Consider the following 25,873-nt stretch of genomic DNA (forward strand, 5'->3'; position numbering starts at 1 on the left):
AAGGCCTGGGGGGAGTTTGGTAAAGTGTTGTGGGGGGGGGGGGGGGGTGCACGAAACAAAAAACAGGAGAGCATCTGAGAACGCCGACACCTTCTGATGGTCGTTCCCCACCCTAAGACCTTGGATATTGGGATTCATCCTGATTCTACGTAGGAAAGGTTCCAGGGTCAGGATGAATATCAAAGGGGACAGTGGACACCCCTGTCTCGTCCCATTGGTTAAATGAAAGAAGGGGGATAGAGCTTCATTGACACGAGGAGTAAATGGCGTCCAACCAGGCGCACATATGCGTGCCAAAGCCCAGATGACGGAACGTAGTCTTCAGAAGATTCCAGTCAACTCGATCGAATGCTTTTTCCGCATCCGTCGAGAGCAGCGCCAAGGGGAAACCTTGTGCATGGGCTATGTGAATCACATTGAGAACTCGTGTGGTGTTGTCTTTCGCTTAAAGCCCATTTGGTCTGAATGTATGACCGTCTGTAAGAGAGGCATCACCCTAAGTGCTAGGATCTTGGAAAAAAAATGTAGGTGCAGATTAAGGAGAGAAATTGGCCTATAACGGGAACAGTTTGAGAGATCTTTTCCCTCCTTCGGAATCACTACAATGTAAGCATGCAGGGTATCCGGAGGAAGCTTGTGCCCCTCTAAAATAGAATTGAAAGCAGCAACAAAATGGGGAGCCAGAAGCGGGGCATACGTTTTGTAGTATGCGGCTGTGTAGCCATCCGGACCTGGAGACTTAGCTGGTTTGATGAATTCACACAGAAAGTAAAATCTATCAACTGTCAGCGGTACCTCTAAGGCAGATACGTCCACAGCACCAAGTCTAGGGAGACCAGACACAGGCAGATATGACTCTATGGAGCACTGTCTAGCCCTCGAGTCAGAGCCATTGGCCCTATCAGGTAAATTGTACAGAACCTCGTAATAAGCACGGAAACACTCTGCGATATCGGAAGACTTGACCGCCTTACCACCTATACAGGGAATATAAGTCTTTAATGCATCCTCCCTCAGTGATCTAGCAAGGCCCTTCCCAGGTTTGTTCCCAAATTCTTAAAAAGAACGGCTAGTTGTGCCTTGGTCTTATATAGGAGCAAAGCAGAAAGCTTTGTACACATCATCCGAAGTTCAGATGCATGCGCTTGAGCCAGAGACCGTTTGTGCAGTGTCTCCAGGCGTGAGATTTGGGCAAGGAGTTGAGTAGTGCGTGCCAGTCTGGAACGTTTAAGATAGGATCCTCACCAAATAAGGAGGGCCCTAGTCACACATTTACTAGGCAGTAAAGTAGTCTCCAACAGCATTCTGGAGTTCTAATTGGAAGGATCTATCCTGTAGGAGGAAGTAATTAAGCCTCCATCTCCCAGCCCGAGAAGAGGGTGGACCCCTACGAAGGAGAAGGGTGATTGGTGCATGGGCGGAAACTGTCGAGGTTTCGATAGAAGATCCTACCGCCCTGGGGAGAGCATCATGGGATATCATGAAATAATCTATTCACAAATAGGATTGATGAGGGGTGGAAAAGAAGGTAAAGTCCTTATCGGACGGATGTTGCAGTCTCCAGATGTCCACTAAACGCATTGACTGTAGGGCCCTTTTGATCCTTTTGAGTGCGGGAAGAGAGAGGCTTTGCATGCATCTGGAGGCATCTACAAGGGGGTCCAGACACAGGTTCATATCGCTACCCAGAATTGGCACCCCCTCCTGAAATTCACTAAGAGTAGAAAGGCAATCTTCCAGAAACACTAGCTGGCCCTGGTTGGGACAGTATATTGTAGCCAGTGTCACCCGTCTACCATTAAAGTCTCTAGTCAAAAATAGAAAACGGCCCTCTGGGTCGACATGTGCCTTTAGCGACCACTGAACCAACTTGGACATCACAATGCTAACTCGCTTTATTTTAGAGTGGGGGGTGGAGCTATGGTATCCCACTGAAAAGCGGAAGTTTGAGAACTGCTGGAATTTAGACGTCTGAAAGTGGGTCTCTTGTAGAGACGCCACATCAGCTCTGAGTCTCCACAATTCGTTCAGGACACTCGTTCTCTTTTCAAGGGAGTTTAAGCCCTTAACATTAAGGGAAACCAAGCGAACCTCAGACATCCTCAAAGGGTAAGCAGGGGTACCCCACACTCCAGCAAACAAAAAAGACACCAGGAGGGTAGATAAAAGGAGGGGCTATCCGAAGCCCCCCACCAGCACTCACAGAAGAGCAGGAGAAGAACAGAGTAGGAAACAAGAAGGGAGCAGGAGTGGAAAGTGTTATAGAAACAAGAAGTGGAAGACTGCAGCTAAAGACGGACACAGACAAAAGAAAGCACAACACAACCCAAAAAGGTCCTGATTCGACACCCAACCTTCCTAGGTATAAATGAAAAAGGAAGGCCGGGTGAGGAAAAATCCTACTTGGGAGAGTGGTTAGCTACACCAGTATGTTGGCCCGTGCCCACCAACCCAAAATATATTGAGGAAGCCATAAATCGTACGTCAATCCCTTTGCGAGCAAGTGTGGGAGAAGTAGTTATTAAACCCAAGTAAATCCAAAATATAGGTAGCTCAAATAACATACACAGCATAACATACGGCCCTCAATGAGAAGTCCATGAGCCGCTAATCCGCTGAACACTATAGTATGCTAAGTCGAAGGCGTGCCGGCTGTGTCCAAGACCGGTAAAGAGGAAAAATCCCCCCATCTTACCCCACAGCCCGGAGGCAGAAGTCTGCGTAGCTTTCTAAGCATGGTAGAGTTGTATGACACTCGTCTTGGGATTTAAGAACCTGTGAAAGAAAATTTTTCAGTCAATAGAAAGTTAAGGCACACAACTGGCATACGGAAAAAAATAATTCTACAAAAAGGTGAAAAACAACACCCAGAAACCAACAAACCTAAACTGGCAAACTAGAACATGTACATGTCTCTCAAAGGCCACGACCCATGTATGACCCATTAACATGGAAGGAAAGGTTGCAGTTTATCACCAGGAGAGCAGAAGCGTCGTATGGAGAATCGTCCGACCCATCACCAGGGTCTCCAGACCCAGACTATAACTGTTGAGGCGACATGTGGCACAAAGTAGAAGGGACTAACCTCCTCACAGGTGAAATGAAGGGTTCTCATCATACTCGGGGTTCCCGAGAGGTTGGGCCTGCGTCCCAATCTCTGGGCATGGATCTCCGGAGAAGGACGTGCCCTCCTCGGGAGAGGCAGACGATCAGCAAACAGGGCAGACTATGTCCCGGGCCATCTGTTCACCCAAGGTGGAGGGTAGTGGGGAGCCAGGGCGGGAGGGTGTCTCCTCGTGCATCTCCCCACCTGTAACTGGCCGCATCACTGCCATGTCCGCTGTCTCAGTCTCTCCTGCTGACAGGTGTGGAGGGATGGACGCAGGCACTGGCAACTTCCAGGGGCAGCGTAGAGCCGGTCCTTCTCGCGTCTCCTCCCGGCCACAAGCGTTTGGCTCGGCTGGGCTGCGAGATAGCGGGGAGGCGGGGGCGTGAAGGAGTCCACTTGCCTGGGTGTGGGGAGGGCCGGCTGTCCGTATCGGCCGCGGACCCAGGACTTTGAGATGACAGGCACGGGGTGGAAGAAGGCAGAGACTGGAGTCCCGGCACCCGCTCCGGACCTCTTCTGGGTCTTCCTACGCCATGACATGTCTTCCGAGTCAGGTGAGTATCAGCTGAGTAGGGTTTGGGACATGGAGCTCCACTACCTCACGTCTCATAGCCGGACCAAGCCCCCTGGTGATAACTTTAAGGATTCGAGAACCTACAAACCTGGAAAGGAATTCTGTAGAAATTGGAAGGGTTCGCAAGCTTCCTTTTTAAAATTTGGCAAGCCTAAGTCAGCTAATCCTCCAGAAGCTCAGAAGCAGTTTTGACAGTATCCCTGCCCAGACTTGAATCATAGGGGCAAGGCTGCCTCTATTTTCTCAGGTTTGGACGGCAAACATTCCAGACGCCTGGGTAGCTCAAAAAATTTCAGAGGGCCACACATAGGAGTTCAAGTCGGTTCCAATTCTGCCTCACTTTGTTGCCACGCATGCCCCACATGCTCGTTTCCAACAATTAATATTACAAGCCTACATCCAAACATTGCTTTAACAGGTCGAAATAGTGCCGGTGCCGTACGATCAGAGATTGAAAGGTTTTTACTCCCTGATATTCCTGGTACAGAAAAAGACAGGTGGATATTGTACAGTATTGTACCTAAAACACCTCAACAGGCACATAAAGGGGCAGTCTTTTCGCATGGAGTCTCTTCAATCAATAGTCCGAGCAGTGCAATTCCATGACTGGATGCTATCAGTGGATCTGTCCGACGCCTACTTACATGTTCCCATACATCCCAGTTTTCAGCAATTCCTCAGATTGTGACTCTTCCTTTTGGCCTTGCAACAGTGCCACAAACCTTTTCCAAGATTCTGCTCCCTTTTATTGCTATCCTTCGACAGCAAGGCCTTCAGATTTACCATTACTTAGACAACATGCTATTGAAATCACTGTGACGGGAAATGTTACTAGAGCACAGGAAGATTCTAATTCAATCTCTCCAGATATTCCGCTGGCTAATAAACCTCTCAGAAAGTCAGTTGCAACCAACACAGAAAATGATCTTCCTAGGGGCCCTGTGGTACTGTGCAAAACACACTTTCCGGCATCCGACTGTCTGAGGATTATAAGGATAATGTCCTCAGCGATATCAATGGTCAAGTGGGCCAGATGGAATTTCAGACCCTTCCAGACAGGCTTCCTCAACCAATGGGACAGGGGGTCCTTGTTTCAAGAGATCAGGATGTCATCATCTATGACCAGTTCCCTCTGGTGGCTAAAAACAACAAATCTTCTCATTTGTCACCAATTAGATATGTGGGTTTGGACAGTAATCACCTCGGACGCCAGCTCACGTGGTTGGGGAGCACACCTAGGAGAAGCACTAGCTCAGGGCAGTTGGTCCAGGTCGGAGTTTGGGATCGTTTCCAATGTCTTGGAACTCCGAGTGGCATGGCAAGATCTAATAGCATTTGCTCCCTTGATCAGCGGGAAAAGGGTGTTGCTCTAATTAGGCAACAAAACTGCTGTTTCATTTATTCAAAAACAGGGCGGAACAAGTAGCAGAACGCTGCTGAAAGAGGTACGGCCAATTCTGACTTGGGCCCAGGACAATCTTCTGGACTTCAGAGCAACATACATCCCAGCTCAACAAAATTACTTAGCGGAACTTCTGAGTCGCAACATTTTTCACCCACACGAATGGTCTCTGAATCAGGAACTGTTTATTCAGCTTTGTAAGCACTGGGGTCCTTCAGATGTGGATCTAATGGCAACTCCGACCAATCCCAAGTGCCAGAGATTCATCTCCAGAGTGAAATTTCAATCGGCCATAGCAGTAGATGCACTGTCGAGTCCATGGAGATCGAATCTGGCATATGCGTTTCCTCCAATCCCAGTAATCAATCAACTATTGCTCAGAGTTCTGAAACACCAAGGCGAGGTAATAGCAATTGTTCAGTTTTGGCCTCGCAGGCCTTGGTTTCCCCTTCTGCAATCTATGGCAGTAGCTCACCCATTCCGGCTACCAATATTACCGAATCTCCTCTTCCAGGATCAGATGATACATCCAGCTCCAGAGAGATATTGCTTTTCGGCCTGGAAATTGAAGGAGAACGATTAAGAATCCAAGGGTTTAGTTCATCAGTAGTGGCTACCCTGCTTAAAGCATGTAAACTGTCCACAAATTCAATTTATGGCAATGTGTGGAAAAAGTTTACAGAATTCGCTACTAGAAGCAAGTTTTTTCCTACTCTGGATATTTCTCATATATCTGCATTATCTACCTTTTCTTCTACAAGGTGGGTGCTGCATCCAACAGTAGTGCAATTTATCAAAGCTTGCATGAAAATCAGACCTCCTAGAAGGGCTTTGACAACCTCTTGGGATCTCAATGTTGTCCTGGATTTATTGACCTCCACTCCATTTCATCCAGTAGAAAAATCAAACATTTGGTGTTTAACATTAAAAACAGTCTTTCTCACTGCAATCACTTCAGGTCGGAGAATCTCCGAGATGCAGGCGTTAGGCCATAGAGAACCTCATTTGTGCTTTCTGCAAGACAGAGTAGTGCTTAGGACTTTACCTTCTTTTTGTCCTGAAGTAGTTACAGCGTTTCATTTGAATCCAGATATAGTATTGCCTACCTTTCCAATGGAGGCAGATGAGCAACATCATGCTCTAGATGTGGGACACAGCATTCAAATCTACATAGCTAAGATGGCAGGATTCAAGTCTGCAGAGACCCTCTTTATTCTTTCAGCTGGACCACGTAAGGGACAAGCAGCAACGACGGACTATAGCAGCCTGGATGATCAAGGCCATCAATAGGGCATATTCAGCGAAAGGTTTGCTGCCTCCACGAGGTATCACAGCTCATTCAACAAGAGCTTTATCTTCGTCTGTGGCACCTTTTTGGCACATTACAGAGTCAATCCAGCAGACCTTACCACAGTGGGTTTTGGCAGAGCTACTGGCTACTGTCAGTTCAGATTCTAATTTAAGAAAATACATTTTAAGTGCAGTACCCACCCTGTCTTTTGCTTGTCATATCCGATTTGTATGCTGCCATGCTTGTGTCTGGAAAGCGGAAAATTGTATACGGTAATTTTCCTTTTCCTGACACATATGCATGGCAGCATAGATTTCCCTCCCTGTCATTGTTTGTTTGGCTAAAATATAAGAATGACAGAGTGCGGGAGATTTCTTGTTTTATTTGTTAGTCTGTCCTATCTGATTTATGGGGAGGAGTTAACCCATTTGTATGCTGCCATGCATATGTGTCAGGAAAGGAAAATTACCGTAGATAAGTATACAATTTTTTGTTTTCTGACCAAATAACTGTTGTTTCCTATGTGCCTGTTATTTTTATTTGTTCTAAAAAAAAGCTGGGCTTAATAGTGCTGTGATATTTGTATGATAATAATCACTGGTTCCCTTACACATTTTCTTCATTTGTTGCACATGTCTGACACCCACCTCTTCACCACCTTAGGTCTCTTCTCACCTAGATCTGGGCACACTTTTGAAAGGACAGTAACAGAGCCAGCCAGACCCTGGGAACAAAGGAGCTGGAATCAGTCGTGGAGCAGCACGAGATAGGCCCCGGGGGGCACATGCTGTGCCATACATCCGTGTGGGCTGGATGGAAGTGAAAGGGCAGCGGGGGAGGGGGTGTCAGTGACTGGCCCCCTTGTGGCCACAGGCCCTCAGGCAGCGCCCGAAGGCCCAAATGATCATTCCGCCCCTGGCTGTACCTATGACTACTTCCAAATTAGTTGCTACCCTGAGGTATACAGGCCCAGGCACTCGGACAGGGTTTCCCATCATGCCTTGTTTTTTATTCTATCTACTAGATTGGAAAAGTTGCCAAACTGTTTTCTGTTATATACCCACTGGCAGAGGATTTTGGTAGAAATGATCCATGCATATCCTGGTGGATGCTGCAGTGTCCCGCCTTAACAAGGCTACGACTGTTCCTGGGGAGGATGCCCCCTCTAAGTGGTTGGTGCAGACCAGTGGCTGACTGGCAACTATGGGCCCAGGGGGCAAGTACAATCCAGAGGCCCATGGTACAGTGACTCGGCCCCCCTTTGGTAGCTTAGTGAATAGCCCCCTCAGTGATAAAGGAGTACTCTGTATGTCATTAGGAGTAAAACCAAAAAATACCTCATTAGGGTGCAAAACAAATCGGTTGCTCAGCTGCAGATATCACCGTAAGAGGTTAATTTTTATAGTGATCTACTTTTATTTGATTTTGTGTTTAACATTTAAACATATCTCTGTCAGTTATGACAGGGAGAGAAATGGTCATGTCATGTCAATGTGTTTTAACATTGGTTTAGTATTCAGATCAGGCAGTGATTATGACATGTAGTCATTCTCACTACATTATCTGAGGTTATTAGTGACTGCTAATCCCAGCATATACTGGGATCAACTGTCACTCAGGGCCATCAGAAGCCCTGCGCAGCTAATTCGAGCTGTCACTAAATGCTTCTGAGCACCAGCATTTAGTAACAGCTCTGTACATGTTGAGATCTTATTGATCCCAGCATGTATGGCCTGCCTAAGAGTTAACAGCAATCACACTCCATTCACTCTCAAGCAGCTAGTGCAGAGCAGGGATGTGCGATGAGGTCAGTGGCAGGTGAGGCACTCCCGGCCTGCCCCCCCACCACAAGCACAATAACGAGCTATATATTCATCTGCCCGTGGTGGCTGTGACCGCTGCTACCCTAGTAATCCCAGCGCTGTAACCCAGCAATTCATTATACAGCAATGCAGAATAATACCACCACCTATAGAGGACTAAATATCCCAGCAATGCAGAATAATGCTATCGGCTATAGTGGACTACAAATCCCAGCAATACATTATACAGCAATGCAGAATAAAAGTCAGCTATAGAGGACTACAAAACCCAGCAATACAATTTACAGCAATGCAGAATAATACCACCAACTATAGAAGACTACAAATCTCAGCAATACATTATACAGCAATGCAGAATAAAACCGTCATTATAGTATAATGTAGAGCAGCAACAATATATATACAATTGGTGGGGGGTATGATTGTGCTTCTGCATGAAGTGCGTAACATACTGCTCCTCTGTAGTCAAATAACATGCATCTCACAGCTCTGTAATGCTCATCCTGCTGCTTCAGCATGCTGCTGTGTTATTGGCCTCAGTACAATGATCAATTGTGGATTTTCCTGGAGCCAAAATATTATTGTTTTTTGGAAAGTTCAAGCTGAAACTGCTATGTAGCTAATGTGAGTTTATCAGAGAGGATTGTTTTAAAGCGTACCATGAACTTTAGAGTGATTATATGTCAATGAAATGTATTAGCACTGTATAATCAATAAATTACTTTGTATGACATTTTTTTGTATTAAGTTGTTCTATCTTTGGACCACAGAGAAAGCCCCCATAACATGTTTTATATGTAGGTGAACATACACTTGCTGTGCATGGATTCCAGGGATCTGTAGTTTTATAGCAGGCAGAGCAGCAGAATTATCTTTTTTTAAATACTAATAAGCACCGACCAATAACATGGCTGGAGCAGCAGGGTGAGCATTACAGAGATGTAGTGTACAGCACTCTGTGTAGTGTACAGCACTAGTGCTGTGTGTTTGTCGCAAGGGAGTTTGTAAGGTAATGCAAAGGCCAAAGGTGTAATGCAGAGTACAGAGGTCAGCGCTGTGAGGCGCAGTACAGAGGTCAGCGCTGTGAGGCGCAGTACAGAGGTCAGCGCTGTGAGGCGCAGTACAGAGGTCAGCGCTGTGAGGCGCAGTACAGAGGTCAGCGCTGTGAGGCGCAGTACAGAGGTCAGCAGTGTGAGACACTGTACAGAGGTCAGCAGTGTGAGGCACCGTACAGAGGTCAGCAGTGTGAGGCACCGTGCAGAGGTCAGCGGTGTGCGTGCAGGGGTCAGCGGTGTGGCACAGAGGTCAGTATGTGATGCACAGTGTAGAGGTCAGTGTGTAACGCAGTGCAGAGGTCACGCAGAAAGAACAGGGACTGACCCTTGATCTGATTTCCTGATTCAGGTGCTCTGCCCTATCCTCTCCTGGTGGTGGTGGGGGGAAGCAGCGAGGTTGCCTGCATGTTCTGAGGTGATGCCTGATTGACAGCAGGCAGTGGGTGGGTGCAATAGCCAGCCTGCTATTGGCTACTGCAATTTGAAATCGCCAATAGCAGGCTGGCTATTGCTTCCAGCCTCTGCAGATCAATTACCACAGGAGCGGACCTGAAGGAGAACAACCAAGGGACATGAAATTTCGTTTTGGTGCGAAAGGTAGAGTTTATCCTGACCTGAGTGGAGCGTTCCAAATATATATCTCCATTGACTTTCTCAGCTGACAATGCTTTGATCAGGGGGAATGGTCTCTATAACAGAGCCAGCAGCATCTTGAGGGTGCTGGTTGGGGGGGCGGAAAAAAACGTCTCACACACAGAAGCAGCGTTATGGATGGGGCTCTGAGCTTCCACTTCTATAGTCTGAGCCCCACCCCCAGTTTCCTCTGCTGTGTGTGCTCTCTCTCCGGAGCCTGCTGAGAGCTCGCACTGTGGCCGAAGCTGTCACTCACCATGATATTTACATATGAATGGCGGCTGTATTTATAGATCAACAAGCTGTGACTCATTCATATGGAAATATCATGGTTAATTGATATGCAAACCACCATCCCCACCAAGGACTCACAGTATTCTTGGACTTCATGGCACTACATGTAACAAAGGAAGTACCTCCTACTGCTAAAGAAGAAAAAGAAGGACGTGATCAGCCTCAAGACTGCCGGAAAACGGTATGCTTAAAAGAGAACTATGGGGTAAGTGTTTTTCTCCATAGTTCTCTTTTAAGCATAGTTAAGGGTCATGGGAGGGCATATACTAGCGTTCCCCCGTGACCCAAAGCTCAGTATATCGCGAGCTACAGCTCGCGGTATGCTGGGACGGATCCCCGACAATGCTGTCGAGATCCACCCAGCTGCGTGAGTGACAGCAGGCTCTGTCTATCAGCGCTGCAGGAGCGGGGAGGGGGGGGAATCCCTGCAGGGAGTTGTGACTGACAGTCATGGCTCTCTGCATGAAGATGATTGAGAAGTGAGCGAGCGACGGTATGTGTTCGCTCACTTCCCGATCTATTAAGCCGACGTGTAATAGTTTCATTGTCACACATCGGCTCGAACTATGAGGATGAGTGATTTTTACTCACCTCATAGTTCTCCTTTAAGTATGTTTATGTACATATATTAGTATTTAAAAAAATAGCGTTGGAGGGGTATATACCTCCGTTATTATGGTGGTCATTGAGAATGCCTCCGTTATATTGCTGGTCAGTGAGAATACCTCTGTTACATTGGCGGTCAGTGTGAATACCTCTGTTACATTGGCGGTCAGTGTGAATACCTCTGTTACATTGCTGTTCAGTGAGAATACTGCATATACATTTGTGGTCAGTGTGAATACCTCTGTTACGTTGCTGGTTAGTGAGAATACCTCTGTTACATTTGCGGTCAGTGAGAATACCTCCGTTAAATTGGTGGTCAGTGAGAATGCCTCAGTTGCATTGGTGGTCAGTGAGAATACCTCTGTTACATTGGTGGTCAGTGACAATACCTGTTACATTGGTGGTCAGGGAGAATACCTCTGTTACATTGGTGGTCAGGGAGAATACCTCAGTTACATTGGTGGTCAGTAAGAATACCTCAGTTACATTGGTGGTCAGTGAAAATACCTCATCTTACATTGCTGGTCAGTGAGAATACCTCTGTTACATTGCTGGTCAGTGAGAATACCTCTGTTACATTGGTGGTCAGTAAGAATACCTCCATTACATTGCTGGTCAGTGAAAATACCTCTTCTTACATTGCTGGTCAGTGAGAATAACTCAGTTATACTGTTACATTGCTGGTTCATGTATATACCTCCGTTACATTGCTGGTGTAACGACAACAGACTATTATAACAAAATGAATAGAAGGTTGAATCTCAACTGCGGATGCATATGCTAAATACCTGAACACAGAGTTCATGCCTCCTTACACAATGGTTACTGCGTGACTATATTACTTCATAAGCCATTTGTAAGGATTCACTTGTAGAATAGTCTGTTCTTAGATAAAGATGATTAGTTATAGCCAGCAATTTATAATTAGGAAATACTAATGTTCAGCATGCGTCCCACTACAGTCCAGCTACTTGGCATATAACTCAATACCATAAACAGTAGAAATTGATTCACTTCACAGTCCAGCAACTCATAAAGTAACAGTAAAAGTTGACTTCACTTCATAATCATAAACACATTTTTATGAAAGGCAGTAGCACAGGTAGCCGACACACAGCAAAAGAGGAGACAGTGTGTCCTATGTCATACACTTCCCTTTTGAGTAGGAGTGTAAAATACTTAGATTCAAATTTTAATTGGCTTAACCCTTTCGCTGCCAAGTCCTCCGGAACATTTTTCAAATCAGGAGAGAGGACTAATAGACTCGAAAGGAGTTGTAATGATTGTGAATGGATGAGATGCTGATTATCTGCCAGGTTGGAGAGCTGAATGAAATAGCTTCCAGTCAAGGTGAATGTAGCAAATTGCCAGGAAGGAGAGTGGAACAGTCTGCAGCAGTAGCCAGGATGATGAGCTCTCCAAGTACATCGCTCAGCGTCAGCACATCTGGAATTTGCAAGCAAAACAACATGAACAGTGAATGTGACTAGCAGCCAGAGAAATTACAGAGTGACACTGAAAGTGATGTAATACACATAACTTCCGGTCCCAGTGATCAGATGAGAGATCAGCAGTGTGTTGATCTCCCTCTAATCAAAGGGGACCACGGAGCAGGCACACTCTGTAGCACCGTACAAGGATCAGGTAGCTGTGTAGCAGGGGTGGACTGGGCAGGGTAGCAATTGCCCCCGGGCCTCTGTGCTGCCTTTAAAAACGGCCGCTGCCCGCGGCCGTCAGGGGGCCCGTCACTGGCCCCGCTAATAGAATTTTACGGCCACTGGTGCAGTGGCTCCCTCTGCCGCCACTTACAGAGTACAGAGCTGCTACAGATGCGGCTCTGTACACGGCGGCCGATCGCTCCTCTAGGCTGACCTTTGGAGGCCCCCACGGGCGGCCCTCTAAAAAGTCGTACACCCGCACAGCACTGAAGAGGCATCCCTCCACTAACAGTGTGCTATAATTATCCTCAACCCATAATCTACCGCGTCTGTTCCAGGTGCACATGCCATGAAGAAAGGCGGTCATGAAAACAGCTGATTCGGATGACTCAGCCCCACTGGAAGTGACACAGTCGAGAAAATGTATAGGATCGAGAAAAATTATACAATGCTGACACTGTCCGGCCCCTCCCACTAACCTCGCTCCTCTCCTCCCACAGCTCACAGCCCAGAAGCATGGACAGCCAGCGGCGGTCTACAGTGGGTGAGAGTGCCTAAGTACCAGACATGGAGCGGAGTAAGGCCAGAACCATGTAGGGAGCCCAGTGGGAGGAGAGCACCATCCCCCAGCCAATCAACCCTTTCATGAACTTACTAGGAGTCCTCACATCAGCCGACCATTCACTACTGTTACATGGATGGAAAAAGTGGCAGACAGGGGCGGGGAGAAGGCGGGGAAGAGGCAGAGCGGGAGGGGGGCCAAGTTGCTGCACCCTGGGCCTCTGGGTTGTACTTGCCCCCTGGGCTAAAAGTTGCCAGTCAGCCCCTGCTGTGTAGCCACCGGATCGCTTGTATATGAAACAGCCATTGCCAGCTATTTTTAAACGGCTGCAGCAGTCGTGATCTTGGTAAGACTGCTTCAGGATGCCACAGTTTATCTACATTAGGCGGTCCTGAAGCAGTTAAACATCAGTTTAAGGTCACTTGTTATCTGCTGTTCATTATGCTTTCTTTAGTGAAGATCTATGAGAGAGTGCCCTTGTTTTGGGGGTGGTCCATGGTAATGGATTTGGAGGTGTCGATGCCTTTTGGCTTTACATATAGGGGTTCAATAGATGATTGTCATTCTTTTCCCAAATGCTGGATATGTTCAGTGTGAGCTGCAACTCTGGATGGAGGGAGGCCGGTGGATGTAGTGTATTTTTCCAAAGCATTTGATACGGTGCCACATAAACGCTTGTTATACAAGCTAAGGGCTATGGGCATAGATGAAAGACTGTGCACGTGGATAGAAAACTGGCTACAGTAACGCGTACAAAGAGTATCGGTTAATGGAACCTTTTCAGACTAGGCTGAGGTCACGAGTGGTGTGCCTCAGGGTTCTGTGCTAGGCCCTATGCTATTCAACCTGTTCATTAATGATATCGGGGAGGGATTGAATAGCCATGTTTGTGTTTGCTGATGATACCAAAATTGGGAAGGTAATAGATACGGATTTAGACATTGTAACATTACAGGAGGACCTGGATAAAATTGGGGAGTGGGCAAATGTATGGCAGATGCGGTTTAATGTAGATAAATGCAAAGTAATGGACTTTGGAGTTAAAAAACGCAAATGGGCTATACACTTATGGGTATGCAACTAGGTAAGTCAGTAATGGAGAAAGATTTGGGGCTCATTGTAGACCACAGATTGAAGAATAGCTTGCAGTGCCAGGCGGCTGTAAACAAAGCAAGTAGAGTCCTGTCTTGTATTAAGAAAGGAATGTATTGCAGGTACAAGTCTATAATTGTGCCACTCTACAAAGCACTAGTGTGGCCTCATCTAGAGTATCTGGTCCAGTTTTGGTCACCAGTCCTCAGAAAAGATGTCCTTGAGCTGGAAAAAGTCCAGCAGAGGGCAACCAAACTCATCAAGGGGTTGGAGGACCAGAGCTATGAAAGAAGACTGTTAAAATTAAATCTGTTCTCTTTGGAAGTAAGGAGATTAAGGGGGGACATGATTTTCTTGTATAAAATGTTCAATGGTAAAGGCAACATTATTAGCAAACTCTTTACGATTAATCTCATAACAAAGACTAGAGGCCACCACCTAAAATTGGTGGAGAAAAAATTTCAGCGCAAGGGGTTCTTCTCAGTTAGAGCGGTTAAGGTCTGGAACTCACTGCCACAGTCAGTGATTTCAGCAAAGAGTGTGGAATTATTCAAGAAACACTTAGACATTTTCCTTGGAGACCATAACATTCAGGGGTACAGGTACTGCTAAGAGCAAAATCACACATGGACTCATACACACGCACACACCAGCTCAATCATAAATGCATACACGCAATAGGTTGGACTTGATGGACTTAAGTCTTTATTCAACCTCAAATATGTAACTATGTAACGTGGACATCTTGGTTGCCTTTTGGAGTGATGGACTTTGGGGTGTCTTTGTATTGGGGTACTCCACAGTAAACTATTTGGGGTTTCATTGCTGGTGGCTTCACATATAGGGGACTAGTAGCTGATGGTCTTCCTTTTTTGTAAATGCTTCTGAGATAATTGGTTTGACCTGAAACATGGATAACACAGATCTCCTGTTAGTTTTGGAGTACTGCTTTATGGGATGTCTATGCAGGGTTAGCTCTACCATAAGGCTGCCGGGGGGTTGGTTTGTTAGGCTCCTTCGCCTGTGTAGGCAAAAATCCTTGCATTGGCCCTGCAGAAGGTGTTTCAGGACCTCTATCAATTTCTACTATGTTACTGCTCTCAGTTGAAACAGAGCATAAGAATCCTGTGAGACATCTTGATAAATGTAAAACAAACAGAACATCAATAGTCAATAATGTATAAATGTAGAGGCTTCAGTTATGCTTACAAAGTACTAAATGAAGGATGTTTTACATAATTGTGTGCTCAAAGCTGTGCCCAGAGTTCATTTTTAAAGGGAACTTACACTGAGTGGCCAGATTATTATGACCACCTGACGTTTGTAGGCATATTAGCTATAATTTCGCGCTGAAGTTGCTAGAGAGCCAGACCATCATAAATAGGGAAGCAGGTTGTTTACCACGACAGTAGAAGTGATTTTTTTCTGAAGATATGGGTAAACAACGCGTTTTAACAGCCTTTGAACGTGGGATGATTGTTGCCGCTCAGAGCCATGGAGCGAGTATCAGCAAAACAGCAGAATTTGTTAAATGTTCAAGAGTAGCTATTGTTAAAGTGTTTAAAGACTGGACTGTCAGCCGAAAATCTAGGTCTGAACGTGTGAATTGTGGCCGTCAGCGACTAGTCAATGTTAGGGCAGAACGGAGAGTGGCAAAACTGGTACAAGACAACAGAAGGGAACAGTGCATCAAATTACTGCCGATCTTAATCAGGGATCCTCTCAAATGATCTCTGAACGCACTGTTCGCCGTATACTGCATGGTAGGGGATATGGAAGCCAAAGGCCTGTTTGAACACCTTTGCTGTCTGCAGTTAACAAGATAAAACGTCTCCAATTCGCACAGGAACACAAGGATTGGACAGTCGAGCATTGGAAAAAAGTAATGTGGTCCGATGAATCACGTTTACAGTTGCATCATGCAGATGGCAGAGTGAGAATTTGTCGGGAACAGCATGAAAGCATGCACCCCACATGCATGAATACAACCCTTCTAGCTGGTGGGGGCAGTATTATGGCTTGGGGCATGTTTTCCTGGCATGATTTGTGCCCTTTAATTCATGTGGAACAACGTCTTAATAGCACAACATACCAAAGTATCGTTGCTGATCAAGTTCATCCTACCATGTTGATGGCGTATCCCAATGGAGATGGCTTCTTCCCACAAGACAATGCACCATGCCACGGTGCTCGTATTGTGCAGGAGTGGTTTCAAGAACATGAGGGAGAATTTAGCTTGCTTAGGTGGCCCCCACAATCACCAGATCTGAATCCAATTGAGCATTTGTGGGACGAAGTTGAAAGAGCCATCAGGCAGCTGGTTCCATAATCATCAAATCTCACAGAACTGGACAGTCAATGCCAAGAAGAATCGCCGCAATATTGAAGGCAAAGGGTGGCCCAACGAAGTACTGATGGGGTGGTCATAATAATCTGGCCACTCAGTGTATAATAGTTGTGGATTAGTTTTTTTAAAACTGATATTTTATTTGTTTATTACTTTGCCTGCATATTATAGCTGTTATTAGTAGAACCTTTAAAAAGTCATCATTTTGGGGTTACCGTTAAAAGAGAACCTTTTGTGGCCATATTTCGTTTTAAGGTCACAAGAAGACATTTACTATGTCCTCCTGTGACCCATAACTCAGCATATAGCGGTCTATTGCCCACTATATGCTGGCTGCGCAAAGCTCTGCAGCTGGAAAAGATCCCAACAATATTGTTGGGATCTACCGTGCTGCCTGATTGATCTTTAGAGCCAGATGACTGACATGGGATCGGGAACTGAGCGATCAGCAGTGTTTGATCATTCAGTTCTCGCTCTGAAGAGCCAAAGTGACAGCTTCACTGTCAGACTTCAGCTCTCCATATAATTCTCTTTTAAATCAAACTATTTATTTTCTTCTAGCTGAGGGAGTGTCTGCTTGTAACCTGAAACAGATTAAATTACTAATTGACAGCATAGAGAGTATAATTAGAAGAAATACTTTTATTATACAGAATAAAAACCATATTTGTACACCTAGAAAAGCAAATATCAACCACCTATTTAAAAAAAACACAGCCTGCAGAGGAGGCTGTTTAACACAAGAAGGAACAAAAGTGATGGGGCACAGGGCAGTTTTCTAAGGTGTCAATTGGTTTGTTCTTTTTGAGAGTAGTTACCTGCAGTTGTGCATAGAATTCCTAGACTGTAATCCCCCAATCTGGATGGATTAGGCTGCTCTCATTTTGTTTCTATGGGCAGTGTTGATTTCACTCCTTGTTGAGGGTCACAGATTCAAGGACTAGCTAGCTGTGCAGAAAAAGGTTTGTTTAGAATTCTGTTTCTGTATTACATGTGTTCCTACGTTATGTTGCCATTCATTGCCACACACGTGCACTGCAGAGCGCCAAAACGTGCCATAGTGCATTGCAAATTTTGTGACGCATCCGATTTTTAGGATCTTTGGTGCTTTGGCAACCTATTATTTTCAGTGGGCTGCCTTAATGCAACAATCTTTAGCGCACAATATAATGCACATTGATGCAACAGAAAAATGTAAATGAGCCCTCATGGTTTGAAAAATATTCTGGCAAGAATTGTGTATACTTTCTTTACATTATTTTCTAATAACACTTTCTTAACTGCATAATACTGAAATGAAAATTTGCCATTGACAAGTTGTGTCATCTGTTTTAATTTTTTAATGCCTTGTTACTTTTGTGCTTCTAGGCTGCAGTGATTAATGCTATCGATTATGAACGTTGGAGAGAAAAAGGAGTTGCATTTATCATACGTGAAGTAATCTATGATGTTCCGAATAAAACCCTGGCTTCACATATGACTGTGACACATGTGAGTAATGAAAGCTTAGTCTCTGTATCATGAAACTGTTTTAAACCACCCATACCAACTAGATTATCTCAACAATTAGGGTTCTTTAGAAAATATGTTAATGAAAGAGAAACTTGTCTTAGTTCATATGAGCAGCCTTTAATAACATAGCACAAAGTGTTGAATAAAGAAAAAAAATATTTTGTAAAATGTGCTGCAGCCTTTTTTTTTTTTTTATATAATTGTGGGGAAGCTCTCCACTATAAACTTCTGCTCTTGCCAAATAAATCAATAGACATGTGGATGCTGTTACTGAAAACACTTTCTGAAGGTGTAACCTCCTGGTTTTTTTAATCCATATCTATCCATAGTTTGTACGGTTGAAAAAAAGACACGAGTCTATACAGTTCAACCTATATACAGTATCTGTGTGTTTGTGTGTGTGTGTACATTTTATGAACGACCATCCTCTTGTATATTTTGTAAACCGAGAAGCTTGTAACCCGAAACAGATTGATTAAGTTAGTAATAAACAGCATAGTCTGGGTATAAATAGAAAAAATACCTGTAATATACATTATTAAAAAATTTATTTTGTAAACTTAGAAGAGCAAATACCAACCACCTTTTTAAAAAAACAGGCAGCCTGCAGAGGAAGCTGTTTAACACAAGGAAGAGCAAAAGTGATGGGACACAAGGCAGGTTTTCTAAGGTGTCAATTGGATTGTTCTTCCTATGAGTAATTAATGGCAAATGTACATAGAATTCCTAGACAATAATCGCCCATTCTGGGTGGATAAGGCTGCTGTCATTTCGTTTCTCAAACATGGATAGTGAGCTATTTATTCCAACTTCTATACCGTTGATAAATAAGATAAACAGAATTGGTCCCAGGATCAATCCCTGGGGTACTCTGGTCAGAACCTTAGACCATGCAGAAAATTAGCCATTTATTACTACCCTCTTGATCCATTCATACAACTAGTTTACTACCCATGTAGTACAATTTATAAACCTTTTGGACCATGTTTCATGTTACACCCATATTCAGGGCGTAATATGAAATATGGTCACAATAGGCCTCCCCACTTACCTGAAACACAGGTTCAGCTGCTGCTGCATTTTTTCATTTGGCGTGGCTGTGCATGACGGAGCACTCCTTTGATAGGATCTGTGAACTGAGAAAATACAAGTCCCATCCATCACTGTGGCAGAGTGGCTTGTAGTTCTCAATGGAATAAGTGCGGCGACATGGACGGGAGGAAAAGTCTGCAGGAGCCAGAGCATTGCACCCACGATCGACTGATCGCGGTTGCAATGCTTTACTGGCTGCAATGCAAAAAGAAAAAATGCAAATTTTTTCTTTTATGAAAACATGTTCATTTATGATTTTTTTTTCTCAAAAAGTGGACTTTGTCTTTATTACATCTGCATTCTAACTGCCAGTTGTAACTTACTTCCCCTGTTTATCCTTTATGAAGCCTATGTATTCAGTCCTTACATAGTTACATAGTCAGGTTGAAAAAACACGTCAGTCGAGTTCAACCTATAATCCTTACCTTTATACTATTGATATACAGTATATGAAGAATTTCTTTGGGTTTCTTTTACTTTTTGTAGCAATCTGTTTTTTGAAATAGATTGTAACTTTCCTGATTGAGCTGTTGAATTCCTTGTAGTACAGAAATGCTGATGATGACCCCCGCTATCTTTATATTTTTTAATGTTCATTTTAATGTTCATTTCACCACCCGCTGCTCCTCAAAAAAAATCCACTCGCTTGGCCTACAAGACTCTGCTCTCTCATGGTTCTCATCCTACTTATCTACGCGCTCCTTCAGTGTCACCTACAATTCTAACTCCTCCCCTCCTCTTCCTCTTTCTGTAGGGGTCCCCCAAGGCTCAGTCCTACTTCACAGGACACGGGACCCTCTTCATTTCTGTGATAGTGCTTGCTACAAAACTGAGGCTGGCTGCGTGTAGGAGTGATTATACAGGGCTGTCCTAACAGCTTTGATTTTACCAGTGTCCAGTCACCTGAAGGGGTAGCTGTATATCCCATTCATTCAAGAATGAACTCTGTGTCCAGCGATGTACTCCAGGTAACGGATTTTATAGGTAAGGCAAAAAAAAAAATTCCACAAGTAGAGGGGCTTTTTATTTCTGAAGGGGTAAAACAAGTCCCCCATATTGGACATACTGACCAAGTATTCAGACCCTTTGCTCAGTACTTTGTTGCAGCACCTTTGGCAGCAAATACAGCCTTGAGTCTTTTTTTGGTATGTCGTTGCAAGCTTTGCACACCTGGAGTGAGGGATTTTTTGCCATTCTTCTTTGCAAATCCTCTCAAGCTCTGTCAGGTTGGATGGGGACTGTCGATGGACAGCCATTTTCAGGTCTCCCCAGAGATGTTCAATAGGGTTCAAGTCAGAGCTCTGTCTGGGCCACTCTAGGACATTCCCAGAGTTGTTGCTAAGCCAATCCTGTGTTTTACTGGCTGTGTGCTTAGGATCATTGTCATGTTGCAAGGTGAACCTTCCTGAGGGTTGTGGAACAGGTTTTCATTTAGGATATCTCTGTACTTTGCTCCAGTCAGCTTTCCCTCTACCCTGACCAGTTACCAAGTCCCTGCTGCTGAAATACACCCCACAGCATGATGCTGCCACCACCATGCTTCACTGTTGGGATGGTATTGGGCAGGTGATGAGTGGTATCTGGTTTCCTCCAGACATAACATTTAGAATTGAGGCCAAACAGTTCAATCTTGGTTTCATCAGACCAGCGAATCTTGTTCCTTACTGTCTGAGCTCTTCATGTGCTTTTTTTTGCAAATTCCAAGCGGACTTTCATGTGTTTTGCTCTAAGGAGAGGCTTCCGTCTAGCCACTCTGCTCTAAAGGCAAGATCGGTGGAGGGCTGCAGTGATTGTTGTCCTTCTGAAACTTTGACTGAGCTCCTGAGATCCTGTATGGAGATGGGACAGAGTGACCATCAGGTTCTTGGTTACCTCTCTAACTAAGGCCCTTCTCCCCCGATTGTTCAGTTTGGCTGGGTGACCATCTCTTGGAAGAGTCCTGGTTGTGCCAAACTTTTTCAATTTGAGAATTATGGAGGCCACTGTGCTCTTGGGAACCTTCAGTGCAGCAGGCTTTTTTTTTGTAGCCTTCCCCAGATCTGTGCCTTGCAATAATGCTGTCTCTGAGCTCTAGAGGCAGCTTCTTTTGACTTCATAGCTTTTGCTCTAATACAATATGCATTGTCAGCTGTGAGGCCTTCTATTGAGAGGTGAGTGCTTTTCCTAATCATGCCCAATCAATTTAATGTACCACAGATGGACTCCAATCAAGGTGTAGAAACATTTCGACAACGATCAAGAGAAATGGGAGACACCTGAGCTAAATTTCCAGTGTTATTTCAGTTTTTTCTTTTTAATAAATTCAGACATTTCTAAAATTCAGTTTTTACTTTGTCATTATGGGGTCATTATGGGGTACTGAGTGTAGATTAATGAGAACAAAAATAATTTAAACAACTGTAGCATCAGGCTGCAACCTAACAAAATAAGAAAAATTTAAGGGGGTCTCAATACTTTCTGAATGCACTGTATATGCATCTCCAGGATCTTTTGGAAATGCATAGGCAGTACTGTTTATATCATGCTTTGTCATGTGTACTTTGTCATATGTACAGAGGCAAATGCTTGTTATTACCCTCCTTCCAAAAAAAACACTATTAGGTGTAATTGTTTTGATAGAAATGAGTTTCTGTGTATATCTCATTAAACACATTTACATTGTGAGCAGTTTATGGCTATTGGCAATTGAAGAATATTGAAAATGAAATGTACTGTAGAGACAAAGCAATAATTTTGCCACTTTATAGATCACTGGTTTGGCCTCATCTGAAATATGCGGTCCTGTTTTGGTCACCAATCTACAGAAAGGATATCCTTGAGCTGCAGAGAGTCCAGAGAAGGGCAGCAAAACTAATTAAGGGACTGAAGGACCAAAGCTATGAGACAAGTTTTTAAATTTAAACTTGTTCACGCTAAAAGTGAGGCGATTAAGAGGGGACATGATTTTGATGTACAAAATGTTTAGTGGTGATGGCAACATCAGCAATAAACTTTTTACAGTAAACTCCATAACAAAGACTAGAGGCCACCACCTAAAATTGGTGGAGAAAAGATTTAACCACAAGGGGCGTAGGGGCTTCTTTTCATTTAGAGCAGTTAAAGTCTGGAACTCGCCACAAGCAGTGGTATCAGCTGAGAGTATTGAATTATTAAAAAAGCATTTAGACACCTTCCTCAGTGACCGTAACATACAGGGTTACAGGTACTCTCAAAAACAAGACCACATAGGCACTTGTGTACCGACATACACACAAAGGTTAAAGTTGATGGACCTGTGTCTTTATTCAACCCCAAATACTATGTAACTATGTGATAATTGTAGTACTTTACCTTGTATAAATGCACCCTGTCATTCCTAGAGATGTGGAAAGGTACGTGCTCGAGGTTACTGGGGAGATATTACAACAAGTCCCTACATAGCATATGGCATAGAGACTGAAGAAAACAGCTTGCTGAAGACTACCAATGGCGTATATATGAAGGTTGGCTTTTATATGTCTCATTCTGGTGTTTTATTGAGGTCTTTGGAGCTAGAAAGAATACATAAGAGCAGGATACACAGCAACTTTGCCTATTTTTTTTTTTTCTTAAGCAATTCAAGAAGCTGTATATGGGCCAAAGTTTAAAGAACTTGCATCACTGGGCTCTCAATAAACAAAAATATATAATATGCAAGGATTTAATGTAGGCCAATAAGTATTATTATTACTTGAACATATGACATTCCTGAAAACCCACCAGCTGTGGATCAATTGTAATAATGTAATAATGATTCCTTTGTTTTGGCAGGGATTACTAGATTTATGATGTTGTCACATGCAATAAAAATTGCTTGTGCCAAAACAACTTTATATGTAATTATGATATGAACCATGGTTTATAGACTTCCACTCCCAGAGGGTAGTTAGTAGGATTAAAATTGTGATAATGGAATATCAGGCTGCTGCATTTATGGATGCTTTCTGGTGATTGAGCCTTCTCCATCATTGTTCCTTGGAAGTTGTCTCATTTGCAGAAATAGTCCAACCCAAGGAAGCTCCTGTTTGGTCTAAACAACATTCTACAGCAGCTGCTTGGCTATGAAGTTAGAACATCAGCTGATTTCAACATGTATGGTTTGTGTGTTCCAGTGGGGATGCCTGTATAGGGTAAAGAAATCAAATTCTTAAATGCAAACAACTAAAACTAAAAAAAAAATTAAAACGGGGGTGGTGAAGGTCCCTTATGGAGGGTGTGGGCTAAAAAGGGTGTTGCCTCCCATCCTCAGTACTCTTTCCCATTTCCAGTTTGACGGATAATTGGTAGCAGGTAAGCTCAGTGTTTTATGCATCTAACGGTTGTATGTTGTGCTTTTCTTTCTTGCATAGACTGCTCAAGATCTTTCAAAATTCAACATCACATCAATGTTTCATGAGTTGGTCACTGGACAGAAATACTCTTTACCATTACTGAATAAAGATGGGGCTGAAGACCACAATGCTTGTAATGTACCTGCTAGTTCTGTTAATGAAACTACTATCCAAGAGGAAGAAGCTACTGAGCAAACTGGTGGTGGTACAGATCGCAAAGATTTCAGCCAAACTCCAAGTAATTTTAGTCTAAATATCTGGCATATGTGCAGGAACAAGGTCCTTTGGCACTCAATCAAAGATGCCAAAGTGTGCCAGTCCCCCAAACTGAGAGGTATCATGCTTGTATTCTGCATCTACAGTGGACAGGCCACTTTATGGTCCATGGGATGGAATGGGGAGGGTGGTTCTTGCATAGTTAAACCAGTTTTATCTAATCACATGGTAAAACAGAGACAGCTTTTAATTAACATTATGACCAAAATGTATTCTTTATGTAGGAACTGTGGTAGTTTATAGCTCATGAAAAATAAACATTTTATTCTGCAATGTGTTTCTTTAGTAGGCACTACAGTTATTTCTGGCACATAGAATGGTGAAGTTATTAACATTAGTGAAATAGAACCTTTCTATGGGTGTGTACTTTCAGGCTGTAGTCACACAGTAGCCAGTGTCAAACTGACAGTTAAATCTCACAGATTATACAAGAAGAACTGCTCTCCCAATGTAATCTGTGTCCGTGGCTTCAGCTTACTCAAAAACACCCCTCCCAATTACTGCATTACAATTAAGGTGATGCAAAGCATGAGCTTTCTCCTCACTATAGTTCCAGCTGGATACCCCCAACTCTTGCATATCAGCTAACACAGCAGGCTTTTCCAGTCCAATCATATTTTTATATCTGGCATACTTAGTCTCATTCTGAAAAAACATGGGGTTATATATATATATCTATATAGATCGATCTATCTGTATAGATCGATCTATACAGATCTATAGATATATAGATCTATTTCTATAGATAGATATATCTATCTATAGATAGGTAATATATATATAGTGAAGTATATCTTTGAGTTGCACTGTGGCTTTATGAAAATGCTGTTTTAGTGCATGTTTTAATGTACGTGTAAATCTTAAAAAAGTAATTTGCAGTGTTTGTCACATTACAGAGTAAAGAAGTAGATCATGTGGTATGAGTCTTTTTATTTATTTTCTGAGGGTGATATGTAAATACATTAGTTTTTTAATTAAAACCTCTCACCATCTTATGCAGTTTAAACTAAACTTGTTTTTATGATGAGGAAATCTTGCAGGGGTCTCAATAACTATATGAAGCAAGCAGGTGAATCAGCCTACCAGTCTCCACATATTGCTGAATCACCATTTTTCAGCGGTCCAACCCTTTTTAGAAGCATGAGCAGTTTGGAAACAGTTTTTGTACAACGTAACTGATTAGTGATGTGTAGAGTATATTTATGTATGCATATTTAACTTTGTGTTGTCCATTTTTTTTTATTTTCTAGATTTTGTCAAGATTGACAATGTTGAGGTACACTTTCTGCCCCTCAGCTGGGTCAGTGAACTTCACAGGAGAAGCAAATTCCTTAATCTTTTCAACCTGGTTTATTTCTCTTGCAGGTAATGAAACAGGTCGACATTGCAAATTTGGTCTTTATCAAATGGCCTTATTGTTTGTTTCACTTTCCGTAGTGTATTCCTTTGAATTCCTCCTACCAACTAGGAGGAATTCAATCAAATTTTTACCATATTGTCAAGCATAAGACTTAGTAGTAACTGTATTATGACTCTATTATGTCTTGTGTTATGTATCTTTGTATTCGGTCATACGTTTTATTTTGTATCTAGCAGGGTTATTCACAAAAGGGTGAAGAGTTTGGAGAAGGCAGGAGAAGTGAACAATCTAGGCCAAAATATCTGATTTGGAAAAATTCTCCAATTCAGCTCACTTACCAGTTCAGCTATGTTGTCCTAGATTGTTCACATCTCCTGCCCTCTCCAAACTCTTCACCCTTTTGTGAATAACCCTGTCTGTCTTCTGTTTTTTCTTCTTTTAATTCTCTTCTGTTCATTGAAGGACACAGCTGACATCTTCATCTTGTACTGATGGCTCATACCACCACCTGCAGGAGTAGGACCCTAGGCAGAAAAAAAAGCCGAACCCAGGGGACAGCCTCTGCTGGTGGCCCAACTCCCCATCTGCTAGCGGCAAGGAATATGGACCTTTTTATTTCCATTTGTAGTGTATTTTTTCCTTTTGACCCTCAATCAACCCTCCAGCTCAGCCTTCAAGCGCATGCAGAACTCAGCTGAAATGTGGTTGGGCTGCGACAGCCCCTCTAGGATCTGGGGCAGCCTGTTAGATTTTTTACGGGGGAGGCATGTGGCCGACCAGCCTTTGGCTGTTTTGTCACAGTGCGCCCCCCCCCCCCCAGCCCGTCAGGGGCCTCCTT

General features: G+C 43.7%; 1 protein-coding gene across 1 annotated transcript in view; it reads left to right on the forward strand.

Annotated features, from left to right (window-relative positions):
• DNAAF3 (dynein axonemal assembly factor 3) overlaps nucleotides 1-25,873 on the forward strand; it is a 214,329-nt gene that overhangs the window by 158,615 nt on the left and 29,841 nt on the right. The window contains exons 6-9 of the mRNA XM_018568266.1: nucleotides 17,815-17,937; nucleotides 22,410-22,532; nucleotides 23,418-23,637; nucleotides 24,926-25,040. Of these exons, the coding sequence (XP_018423768.1) occupies nucleotides 17,815-17,937; nucleotides 22,410-22,532; nucleotides 23,418-23,637; nucleotides 24,926-25,040 (581 nt within the window). The remainder of the gene's footprint in view (nucleotides 1-17,814; nucleotides 17,938-22,409; nucleotides 22,533-23,417; nucleotides 23,638-24,925; nucleotides 25,041-25,873) is intronic.

This window comes from Nanorana parkeri, unplaced genomic scaffold (assembly GCF_000935625.1).
Source record: "Nanorana parkeri isolate BGI_ZX_2015 unplaced genomic scaffold, ASM93562v1 scaffold1164, whole genome shotgun sequence".
Lineage (NCBI taxonomy): Eukaryota > Metazoa > Chordata > Amphibia > Anura > Dicroglossidae > Nanorana > Nanorana parkeri.